Consider the following 13304-nt stretch of genomic DNA (forward strand, 5'->3'; position numbering starts at 1 on the left):
AAAGATAGACCACTCTTTATATGGAAATTGTATTCGTTTTTACAACAATCTCCCAAGCGAAATTAGAGAGCTATCACTAAATAAATTCAAAGCCCTCGTTAAACGTAAATTAATAAATAAAGCTTTTTATAAATTCGACGAATATTTAAATGATACTAATCCTTGGGATTGAATTGCTTTTTAAAACAATTTGTATAACTCAAAACTTAGCGGTTAAAAAGAGTGGCGGAAAGTTTCTTGCCAGTTCTTCTTGCCCGCTCTACGCCCTTGACTTGCGAACTGGTAGTAAATGTACATTCATAAGTGTACTTTTGAGTTTGAATTATACAATATTCTCATATAAACGTTTTGGATTTAACCAAACTTATTCTCCTATACGATTGGCCATTGACAGTAGGTATCTACAATTGTTTAAAACGGTTTTAACAAGGCTATAAATATATAGCGATAGTCAGTTGGTATTATATTGCACCTACATTAAATTAAAAATGCGATTTCTGAGCGTAAACACTTTTTTAAGTTTTGATAAGATCTTGTACTGTTGCAAGATCGTCTCTTGGTAAGACATCTCCTGTTTCGAATATAGATTATTACACTATTCAAAATGTTACGATACAGTTTTAAAGTATTTAATATTAAATTTCATCCTATTTCACCGACTTAATGGACCCCTGCAAGTCAATGGAGTAAGAATTCTCTAAATTAACATGAAGCTCACATTCAAATTGCCACTAAATGAGATCATTAAAATATGTTTTATTATTTCTGTGCATGAAAGTTGGTTTTATTATTCTCTACGAAACGTTATACCAGTTGTTCAGTGCTCAAATGTCAATGAGATTAATTTATTGATACATAAATTATTATTATGGAAGAATGTGCATAATGAAACTAATGAGCATGAAACTGATCACCTCACTCCCACGGATCCTAACGACAAGTATTCAGATCATGGGTAAGAATATTAAATTGCATTCTCATTTCTGCGCCGGAGTGACCTCAGTGGGTGAACTTAGAAAAAAACAAGCATTGTAGTAAACATTCGTATTTATAATATAATGTTGTCGTTTTATTTACAAATAAATACAAATTCAGTTAATAAATAAATGGTAAATTATCTACATCTTAATAAGTATGTTTTATATCTCATTTTCTTAATCTTCTCTGGATTCGTGTGGAATCCAAAATACTAAATGTTAGCGTTTTCTTATGACACGTTTCGGTCTCAAGAAAATTTGAGACTCGGCGTTCGGGCGACACGTTCACGTACATTCACACTATACGACTATATTTACAAGTATTCGAGACGATCACTCGGCGGCCGGGGCTCTGTCCGCTGCCCGCACCGCCCTCTCACTGGCGCACTGCTCACCGCTCATCGCTCACTGCTCACTGCACACCACACAACACTGAGTCCGGCCCCGCGCGGCCCGGCCCTTCGCTCGCCAATAAATATTTGTACAACGCGGGCGCCGCTGCGGGGGCTCGCTCGGGGGGCGGGACTAGATAATACTGGAGAGCGGCGGCCGCTCGGGGCAGCGGCAGCCGGAGCGGCGACAGCGCGCGTAGGCCGCCGCGCCCGCCGCCGCAAGCGCACGGAGAGGCCAGTAAAGCCACAGGCACGGCAGCGGCACCGACAGTGCCGCCACACACGCCAGCCGAGCGCCGCCCGCGCACGGCTCCGCTTCGCCCTCGCCGCTCCCGCAGTGGTAGAACAGCGCTTTAGCGCAGCACATACACGACGCGTAGTCCACGCACGCCTCTGCGCTGCATAGGCACGAGCCGCACAGCCATCGTTGAGGCAGAGGCCGCGGCCGCGCACACTGCTCGCAGCGGCAGCGGCCACAATTCTCGCACACTATGGAATCGGCGGCGAGCGCGGCAGCGCGACGCTTATCCGCGGCGGCGGCCGGCTGCGCCGTCACCGGCTTTAGCGGCTGCGCGGCTGAAGCGTGGGCTCGCGGGGTCGGCGGCGCGCGACGCGGGGCCTCGACGTAGGCATTCCGCTCGCGCTCCGCTTGGGGCCGCGGCCGCAACAGCGACACAGGCTGGCGCGCGGAGCTGGCGGCGCCCGTACGGTGCACGCGCGCCGCCGGCTTGGGCGGCCGGGGCGGCGCCGCCGGCCCGCCATACTCGTCCATCGAGTCCGGCTAACGGCTCTCGGGGCCGTCGCCTTCCTGTTCCCTCATCGTCCCCACCTGCGGACAATACATGACTAGGTCAGACACAAATTACTACAATATCATATTATAAGTAATATACAAGAACGTCGCTTTATAGAGTACCCAAACGTATTTTTTATCCCTAACCCGTTTTTCCCGGTGTGCTTTTTTACGTATATAGGAATAATATTTCTTATTACTAACGGCCTCATTAAAAAAGTAACTTATAGTTTATTAGGTAATTTCGTATTATTATTTTCAGAACACTTTTAATTAGTAACATTGCTTTACAAAATTCTCAGGTCAATGGCCTGATTTAGACTAGTATGCAATATTAGCTGATAATGCAAATAATTATGCATATGAGTTCTTATGCAATTAATATTGACGAAAGTTGATTTTTGAAAGACCATTTAATTTTGCTTTAATTACGTTATTTTATACTACGTAAAGATTATTTGTCTAATTAATAATTGAACTCATTGTACTATTCTAATGATTGTATGATTTTTTCAACTACGACTTATAAAAGAAACGAAAATTAATATAACAATCGGTGGTAAACATGGAAATCCAATAAACTTTAGTTCAAAATAAATAATATAGAATCGATATATATAATATCACTTATGTAAGAATAAAATGTTAATTGTAATTGTCATCTGATTAAATCGCGTACATAAAAGGCAAATCATTAAGTAATGCTGTGACGTAAATAAAATGCTATGTCAACACTTTTAAAATGTTGATCTATAATTACGCAATTTAAATTTAAAAAGACTTTATATATACCTACGTGTAAAATTAAAAGATATAGAATGAATCTGGTATCAGTTTTGCAATCAAAATATTTACAGCAATATTATACTATATTGTATGTGATTCATACAATATAGTGATAAATTGCCTTCAGCCATAAACGCCCAAGGTTCGATCTCCGGCTGTGCGACTACCTATGTGCTTTTAACACTCGCTTGTGAACTGAACTTTAGACCTAAAAAGCGTGTGTCAGGCAAAGAAAGATGATCACCCTCCTAGTAATAAGAAATAATCACGAAATCTGAGGCTCAGACCTAAAAGATTGTAGCGCTACTGTTTTTTTTAAATTCATATAAAATCTTACTATAAATAAACGCACTCAAATGAGTATTAACAAAACATAGTCCTATATTTAGATCATACCATAGACATATCAAGATTGTACCATAGGAAAAATCATTGATAGTTTTGATTAGAAATATTTAGTTACTATTTTCCGTATGTGATGTAGGTATAGATGATCTTTTTGCACGTAATTCTACGTAGAGTAAAGAACAAACATACTTTAGTGTTTACATTAAAATTATCTTTAATCTATTGAATAATATAAATAGATTTTATGAAATAATTTAGGGTTAAACAGCCTTCATTTGTAACGTATAGCAAATGCAGAATAAATCGTTTCATACCATATATCGCTAAATGAAAATCGATAAATTCGCCAACTATTTAAGGCTGTTTTTATATACCAGAAGTGTTTCGTTTGGAAAAAATAATTTTCTAATATTTTAAAAATAGACAGGGAGAGGGAATATTGTTTTCTCTATCTGATTCAGTTCTAATTTAGAACTTCTTAATTAGAAAAGTATGAGAACGGTTTCAAATAGTGAAACATTTATCTTGATTATAAATATTATGATTTCAATCGGAAGTAGTAGTAATGGGCCGAAATGTAAGATTCACATCGTTAAATAAATAAGTCTACTATTAATACATTTTTATAGAACGGGCAAACCGGCAGGAGGCTCACCTGATGGTAAGTGATACCATGGACTCTCATATTGCCAGAAAGCTCGCAAGTGTTGCCGGCGTTTAAAGAATGGCTACGCCAAGCGATGAAGCCGGTCGGAAAGTCACTGTTCGACAACGATTCGAATCGCTCTTTGTATTTAAACAGCTGGTATACTGGGTAGCTTCGGATCAGATAAATATAATGTGTTTTACTATTATTTTACCCTTTATCTCAACTAGTTAAATATATTCGTTGCGTATGCGTTTCGTATAAATGTCACATTGCGGACAACGAAAATTTTTCAAGCATCTTAAATTAGCGTTTGATAATCAGTCATGCTCACTACAGCTTGATGCGGCTGTACCGTAAGGCGGTTGTCTACTTGCGCTTACTAGCTTTCGATATTTTTCATATACGGCGCGAGCACGTAAGTTTATTTGATTCATAGCACGTGTGCTATTTAGGGTAAAATACATCGCAGACTTTCGTATTGGATTTTGACATACGTTCCCGATTTCAAGAGTCAAAATCATAATTAAGTTTATCCGTTGTACAGCATACTTTATCAGCAATACTTGACTTCTAAAAACTTTAAGATTGTAAACTATCAAAAGCGCATAAATCCTTTTTGTTATAATTGAATTTTTTATCTCTTTTTTTGCACAGATTGAATAACGTAGCGAAAATATAGTTATTTATTAAATTATAATCGCATAAATAAAATATTGTTTTCAAGTTGTATGGGAATTATTATTCTTAGCGCGTTTATTATATATGTATTACATAAAAACCGGTTCGCCGAGTGATAAGACTATGTATATATAGGATGGATATTGATCACCAAGGTTACAAATAAGATAGTGTAGTTCGGTTTCAGAGGCGTTGTCAAATTCCAATATCTCTCATTGAATGCAATATTTTATTAATCTGTACAGCTGTCACATTACCGTCTTAAAAGTCTCGTGAAGAATTAAGCAGAAAGGGACTTATTACAAAAATCATTGTCTATGGATTGTGTTAGTTACTATTACGGTGTTTTAATTAAGTGAATGGTAAGTATGGGGTCACAATACTTTTAATCCAAGTTATAAGGGATTAAAAGTATCGTGACAGCTTTAAATTATTAAAGCACGGCCTTTTAGCGTAAATAAGTGGTTTATAAGGCCAAGGAGGTCTCAATTAATAACATTCTTAATATATGTAAGCATGTAATGAAAATAAAATTGGAAGTTCTTACAGTTAAAATGGTTTCCACTATATAATGATTCAACATGAACAATTACTATGAAAGCTATAATTCTATTGTTAAATAGATCTTATCTTGTTTCTGTCTATGGTAACCGTACGTAAATGTCAACTGTCAATATCAAGGCATGGAGTAAAATTGTTTATTAAATACCAAATAATCGAATAAATACTTCTTCATAAGTGAATATTAATTAAAACTGAATAAGTTTTCTACGGTAAGCTGTTCCAAATCGTAAATGTTAATAACGAAACGTAATGGATGTCAATTTTATGAACTTATTGCTAAACACATAATCTTAAGGAAACGTCCGCCATTTCTAATAAGTATATGAAGATTTGAATTTGGAACCTTGATGCACGTAAACTAGTTTTTTAATTATATTCAAAATTAGAACAAAATTTGTGGCCATATTCAATTATCACCATATTGAACTTATTATTCAATAAAGTTTTTATAGTTTAAAACTACATTCAAGCATTATTAAAAATTTTATTAGTTGTGAGTGGTTTTTGTACGGATTTGTAATTAAAACAAATTTAATTTAAGCAACGTGCACGCTCTAAAGCGTTATTTAATAGTGTTTTGCTAACTTTACGATCGTTACATCACAGCAAGGTAAGGTTGATGTTATCTCATATAACGTTATTTATAATATAAATTAGTGTTTCACATAATTTTGTTTCGTCTAAATATTTTACGGCTTATAAAGTTCGTTAAAAGATAATATGTCGTTATGTTTACAAGTTATTGCTCCTTATCACCCTTATCAATAGTTGTAGAAATTGGTGCCGCTGTTGCTATAATAATTTGGAATACCGAAATCATTACATATATTTTTAATGTTTTTAAAACGCGTAAGTTCAATTGACAGCTGATAGCGAAGTAAAAATAATTATATTTTATATATATTGATATTTAATTTCAACGCCTAGTAATGGTATGCTTTAGTGTCATTAAAATCGTATAGGTATGGAATTATGTGCGCATACGCACCTAGCGTATCTAGTCTGATTTGAATACCAAACTATCGCTACATGGTAGAGTTCCACGTAAGCAGATGATCCTGTATTATAATACAGGTTAAAGTTGCTTTAGAGTATACCAAGATTGATTGATAGTGACGTTCATTGAATTCCAACGTAAGTTTATGGAATACAGTGAATTAGATTTCTATTTGATTCCGTTTGAGTAGGGTCGCGGTCACAGCGTCTACGTCGCGCACGTGTGACGGCACCGGCAGGAGGCAAACACAAGGCCCCCTCATTCATGCTATCCACTTCTACATTCTTGCTATGTCTTAATTCGAATTCCGGAGAGAATGGCATCCGCAAGAAGTTAAGTTAAGTTTACTCGTAATAGAACGCTAGTTGTATCTGCCGCAAATCAACGCATCCTGGACACTGGCATTCGAACCAGTGGGCGATATGATAGCCGGGACGTCTGGGTACTTACGAAGCAGACGTTCCACGTCACATGTCTCCTACACACATCACGATATACACAAGTGCATACACAAGTGCACTCGGGCCGATTGGCCCCACACACTACACTGAGCTCGGGCGCCGGTGCCGCACCGAAACCGCGCCAGAAACCTCACTGATTCACAAAAATACGACAGAACCACTGAATTTCGGGCCGGCAAATCCACGGGAAGGCTCACGAGAGCGGCGCGGTCCGGAGCGGCACCTGGCGCGGGCGGGGGGCGGCCCACGCACCGGCCTCGATTCTCGTCCGCCCGCCGCGCGGTTATCACTGCAATATGGCCGCTACTCACTTCCTCGGTGAAGTTCTTCGTTGATTTCTACTCCTGATCTCGACGATGGCGATTCTCTTAACCGTTCCGAACTCGTGCGGATTCACTGCACTTATTCTTATACACATTTTAATGGGAAACCGGGAGCGTTAGCACTACGCTCCGACGAAACGAGCGTCCCGTTCGCAGACACATTCCGCACTGGCGTCGGGCGCGGGTGCGGGTCGGCGCGCGGCGCGGCCCGCTCCGCGCGTCCCTCCGCGCGCGCCTCGCCTTTTTATGAATGGAAGGCGGCCATACTGAATGAACCGCGTACACGAAGCAGTCGGTCGCTATTTTCGCAGGCCAGCGGGGTGAGCGCAGGGGGCGGGAGCCGGAAACGGGCTGCGAGCGCGAGCGGTGCCAAATTTTGCGGCGCGGGCGACGGTAGCGGATGCGCTCGTTTATCGAGCTTCCGGCGAGATCCCCCCGCGCAACCGCATCCGGGAATTAGGTTTCCGGCCAACGAGACCAACGAACACCCCGCCCACTTTCCTTTAACGATTATTACTCACTATGATAACGAGAGCCTATCTGATGAAACGGGTTCAATTATTCGTTCAAGTTCACGTCATATTTTTGCCGCTTTTGCTGTGGCCTCTGATGAAGGTCGTTTTGCGTACACAATATTAATAAAGTTTCTCTTTCTATGCACCAAATTCCGATACGATGTGAGTATTTAAATATTACACGTGACGCATATGTACAATAAATAGAACGTGTTGTCTTAGTAAAGGAGGAAAGAAATAATATAACTACCTATTAATAGTTATTTAGTATGTAAATATTAATGAACGTACACAAATCACTTGCTTCGGAATATGTATAGAAATTAAATATTATTGTAAACTATATAAAGCGTTATTATTGAAATAATAGGCTATTGTATCTTGAAAGTGGACATGACCGGATGCTCTATCAATGCGTAGGCATAACTTCCGTTACTGATTTGTAATACTTATGATTAGTAATACTTAGGATTATGCAAGCATTACACAAAGCAAATGCTTCCTCTTTCCTTCCACTATTACCATAACGTTTAAAAGAAAATTGAGTACAGGATAAAATGCACTTAATGATCACTGTTGTACTTAGGTAATTATTTAGCCTTTACATCAAGAATGAATATGTTTAATTGTTGTTTTAAATGTGTTACTAGTCCTTAAAAACTTTTGTATATCACTTTACACATAAATATGAACTTTTGAAGTTTATGAATAACCGTAAGATTTGTCCACCCAAAAAAAAATATTTTTCAGATAATTTTTTTTTCATACGGCATACAAAAATACATAAAACTCTTAATTTTCATCCCTCTACAATCAACCCCAATTTTTTATTATAGTAGATAGTTATTTTTATTGAACTAAAAAATTGTTTCCTAGAAATAATACACATGGCAAAACAACGTTTGCCGGGTCAGCTAGTAAGTAATATATAATCGTTAATCTTAACACTGATTAAATTACATAGTTTGGGTAAAACATACAACATTTACAAGTAGATATAAGTACATATATACCACGGCCTAGAGAACTAAAGTGATAACGGCAGATCGCGCAGACTAAAATTGACAACGACCACTCTATGAAGAGTAGAGTATACCTAGAATAATATAACTTATTCCCAAAGAAGACTTAAGTTATGAATTGTACATGATACTGGCAGGAAGCATGAAATTCCCACAGCTAATAAAAAGTTGCTTTAACAAAAACAATAAAATCTGAATCGACGTCGTCTTAGCACAAAAAATAATAACTTGATTAACTTACCGCAATATCTATTGTTAATGGGCTCATAAAAAATATTAACAAAACATGAATAATTATAATGAATGAATGGACCTAAGTTTGAACAACAAAAACTTCTACCTGCTTGAGCATTGTTTGGTGAACCAAATTTAAAATTTCTTGTCATTTTAATGTGAATGAAGCAAAGCAGATGTCTTGGAATCTTTTACATTTGTTATGTTAAGTAAATTTTCCCACACGGCAATTGTTATATACCAATTTAACTCTATCATAATAAAATTAGCTTGTATAAGTAGTATATGCAAAACCTGAAGACGGCGATTTTTTATTGCCCTCCAAACACTTTCTCCGCCTAGAACTTTATCTTGTTTTCTTATTTATTTATTTAACCTTCGTTACATCAAAAGAAAAATAAATAACATAAGTTATTAGGGATGCAACGGGCGGCCGTATCCCAATCAAGCGATCTCTTCCAGGCAACCCTAGTAAGAATATACATTAAAATAAAATACGTGTGGCACTCGGGGACTGCCGCGGTGAAGCTATATTGCATAGCATTTTTTATAAACTTATGCAATATAATTATTTATTTATTTTTTGCAGTATTTTTTTTGTTCTTTGATATCCAATCACGCTAAACCGATGATTTTTTTTTAAATATTTGAAACACCATTCCAATCCCTTGCCCATTTTGTTTCATTTTTCTAGACAATTACTGTCACAATCGTATAGCTCAATACTTTAGCAGTAACATAATATGTCCATATTCATTCTAATGTTCCAACCATTGCTATTGACAACAGATACGTATGAGAAAATTCCAAACCACCGGTTAACGCTAATATTTTAACGTTTAAAAGATCAAACCTTGGCTAGGTTAGGCTAAAATGCATACATGTATTGTCGCTTTCTTGCTATTGGACCATTGAACTCCTCAATACAAAGAGTCCCCTCGTGAGTTGTGTGCTGCGATATTGCAGGATACTCAAGTGTGAGGAAGTTGCTTAGATCTGGTTAGAGCCGGGCGTTTTTATGTTCTTATGTCATTCTCACACGCGTATATCCTTTCTATAACATATTTTCATAAGTATCTAATTATTCTCATTGGTTTCTGGACTCAGTTTCTGCACTTAGACTCTCAATAGGTCCGTTGTTCGTAAAGTCCTGGTTAACTAAGCCTGCCTTACTCCTTCTAAAACCACAGAAGTCCTCACTGTTCCGAGGATTTCTTTGTTAGCATCCAGGACTACGTGGGTGACTGATTCCTCTGCGCTGAAACAGCCTCTGAACATGGGGCTGTCTGTCGCGTCTAGGACAAAAAGATGTTTTTAAGGAGACAATGGCTCGTAATTGTCATGATTGTTCTGATTTTAACATGTGTGATTTTTGAGAAAAATAAATAGTATAAGATCCCGCTATACAACGACCTTCACCGAGATGCTTATTTAATGAAACTTATTTTATATTTAATTTAATATGTCAATAAATATAATCCATATGGGTTGCCTAGCAAATTTCAGTCCAGAGTATGTTTAATTAATATTAAAAAAAAATTTTTTTTTTTATAATTAGGATCTAGTAAATTTTTTGAACTTTTTTCAATCAATATTTTTAATCAGGGTAGTATTATATATGTATCACTATAACCTTCTTTTATACTAAAGATGTATATATACTTTAGTGACACATAAAAAATATACACATAAATAATTAATTGATTAAAAACAACCTAACTTTTGCATATTATATGGGCTTCATACTTTCGATTGGTATAGAATTTATCAAATAATCATACCGGTGAAATGTTTAAAAAAATATTTTTTTTTAAATTAATTAAAAATACTCTGGACTGAAATTTGCTAGGCAACCCATATGGATTATATTTATTGACATATTAAATTATATATAAAATAAGTTTCATTAAATAAGCATCTCGGTGAAGGTCGTTGTATAGCGGGATCTTAGACCAAAACCTTTACCACTTAACACACGCTGTTTGGCAAGCTCTGTCTAGAATAAAAACTTAAACCGGAACGAATCCTAATGCTTCGACATGTGTTGAGCGGGTTTTTAAAAGATCCATGTTTTTGTTTTAGTTTTAGGGTCTTCCTTCCGTTCCCAAAGGCAAGGAATTTGCACCAAAAAAGTACTTTTTTATTCGTCATTCCTTCATTTCAACAATGGTGAAATTAAAAACTAAAAATACGTTTAATTGGTTACTTGGATTGTGGAACGTTGAACGCCATGGTTATATTCCCAGTGAATCGGTTCATGTTTCGGTTTGAAAATCATAAATGGCCACCGGTCTCGCATATAAGTATAACTTTATATGGTTTACCGTACCCAAATAACGTATATAAATTAGTTCAGTGTTGACCTAATGGCTTTAACGTGGCTCTCATCCCTGAGGTCGTAGGTTCGATCCCCAGCCGTGCATCAATGGACTTTGTATGTGTAACTCTCGCTCGTGGGGTGAAAGAAATCATCTTGAGGAAACCGGCATGGAGAGGCAACCATCTATTTCTCTATGAAATAATTTTTTTTAAGAAACGGATGCAATGTGATACCCATTAAGGGTTGTAGCGCCACTGTATTATTATTATTAATTAGTCTACGATTGTTTGTCGGACGGTTCTGAACTTAATGAGTAAATCAATAATTGTATTCCTAGGTATGAGATGAATAGAAGAAAATAAAAATTAGAGTAACTAATTGACATTAACAATATTTATAACTTCTTGTCAACTTGGTGCTTTTATTCTTTTGATATTTTTGACGTGACGACGTCTTATAATTCGATGGAGCCGGCTGCACGCACGAAAAAACATGACGCATGCGGCGTTACCTCGCTCTGAGGCGTTCCATTTAAGGCTTGAAGTGCAAGCGAGAGCGCGGAACGAGCGACAAAGAGGCACAATCAGCCTCCGCGTTGGGCAGCGTTCGTTCGTTAAAAAATTGACACAATTGTATTTATGCGTACAAATAAATGTAACTTGATCAATTCAATTGTGATTTCCATTTACCTCCTTCTCTATATATCCAAACTAAACATCTATCAAACAAATAAAATTAAAATTTTCTTTTGAAAAATGCAACCATTCCATCAGTATTTTAGGACGTTGTCACGTTCAACTATCGTCAGTAAACCGACTTTACAAACAACCGATTTTTTTAACTTGTCATTTATAACCTGCCTTTCTTTCTGTGTTTCTACGAGGTTTTATATTCCACGAACTAATTCAACGTGGTGTAATCATTAAACTTTTCATACTGCAGCTGAACAATAAGTGATTCAATCGAGTTTACATGAAATGCGATTCTCATCAGAGAGGAAATAATGGGTGGCCGAAAGAGACTTGCTAAGGGTGAGACACACTATATATTCTTAAATCCTTATATTATGCTTAAATATTAATAAATTAAATTGACAAAGATTAATATAACAAAATAATATATTTATAACCTTATATCTTTTAAGGTTTAATTGTGAAATATATTATTTCTTTTAAATTGTATTTTTTTTCTAACCTTAAAATATAATAACTAAACCATATTATTAAAAGGAGTCCCTTTAGGCAAGGTTCCGAAGATACTGGCAGCGTTCCCCCTTTGAATAGCTAGACTAATTCTTTGTCCGAGGTAGCTGCCAGCTCTTCGGTCTCCTGTGATGTCGACAAAAAAAAATTGTTCATTCAGCAACAGATATTTTCATCCCTTTCCTAGGCATTGTAATAACACCGTAAACAAAGCCGTTTATCAATTAAGTGTGGCTTCAGCGTGGGACTCCCATACCTGAGGTCGTAGGTTCAATCCCCGGCTGTGCACCAATATTTCTATATATTTGCGCATTTAACATTTTCATTCGCTCGAACGGTGAAGGAAAACATCGCGAGGAAACCGACATGTCTCAGACCCAAAAAAAGTCGACGGCGTGTATCAGGCACTGAAGGCTGATCACCTACTTGCCTATTACATTTAAAAATGATCATGAAACAGATTTAGAAATCTTAAGCCAAGACTAAAAGAGCGCCACTGATTTATTTCATTTATTAGTAGAACAAATACGAATTACCAAAAACAAATGAATTGATAGTGAAAAGAATTATGACAGTGAATACAAGTCTTACGTTGAAAATGACACCGCTCGTACCACATCGACTCATTCGAGGAAAGTTGAGCAGCTCACAATAAGCTTTCATACGAAAAGCACATTCTCAGAAAAACTCGAACTGTTTATTAATATAATCTATTAAAGCAAGACTTAAGTTATTAGTGCTTTGGAAGTGAAAAAACAAAATCACGGTTTTAATTGAAACATTGTAATATTCAACTTATATATATTATTTAGTATTATGCATGGTGTGTTTTAATGGGATACATTTATAAACTATTAATTCTCAATCATCGGAATTAAATCTCATAAAACAAAAAAGAGTGTGCACAGCGATAAATAAATCTATAGTAATACTATGGAATAGGGCATAGATTATATAAACTATTTTTGGAGCATTTTTCAAATGTTCTATTTTTAAAACAGGAAGTAATTCTATCGTCGTAAAACGTTGATAATTGATATATA

General features: G+C 36.7%; 1 protein-coding gene across 4 annotated transcripts in view; it reads right to left on the reverse strand.

The window, feature by feature from the left end:
* Positions 1-1029: 1029 nt before the first annotated feature.
* Positions 1030-13304, reverse strand: part of LOC125059344 (protein sprouty) — a 44615-nt gene continuing 32340 nt past the window's right edge. For 2 of the 4 annotated variants that reach the window (XM_047663726.1, XM_047663724.1), the window contains exon 3: positions 1030-2198. In XM_047663726.1, the coding sequence (XP_047519682.1) occupies positions 1503-2141 (639 nt within the window). In that variant the 5' untranslated portion in view covers positions 2142-2198 and the 3' untranslated portion in view covers positions 1030-1502. The other 2 variants (XM_047663722.1, XM_047663723.1) reach the window with 2 other exon arrangements.

The sequence above is a fragment of the Pieris napi genome, chromosome 19, assembly GCF_905475465.1.
Source record: "Pieris napi chromosome 19, ilPieNapi1.2, whole genome shotgun sequence".
NCBI classification, from domain to species: Eukaryota; Metazoa; Arthropoda; class Insecta; order Lepidoptera; family Pieridae; genus Pieris; species Pieris napi.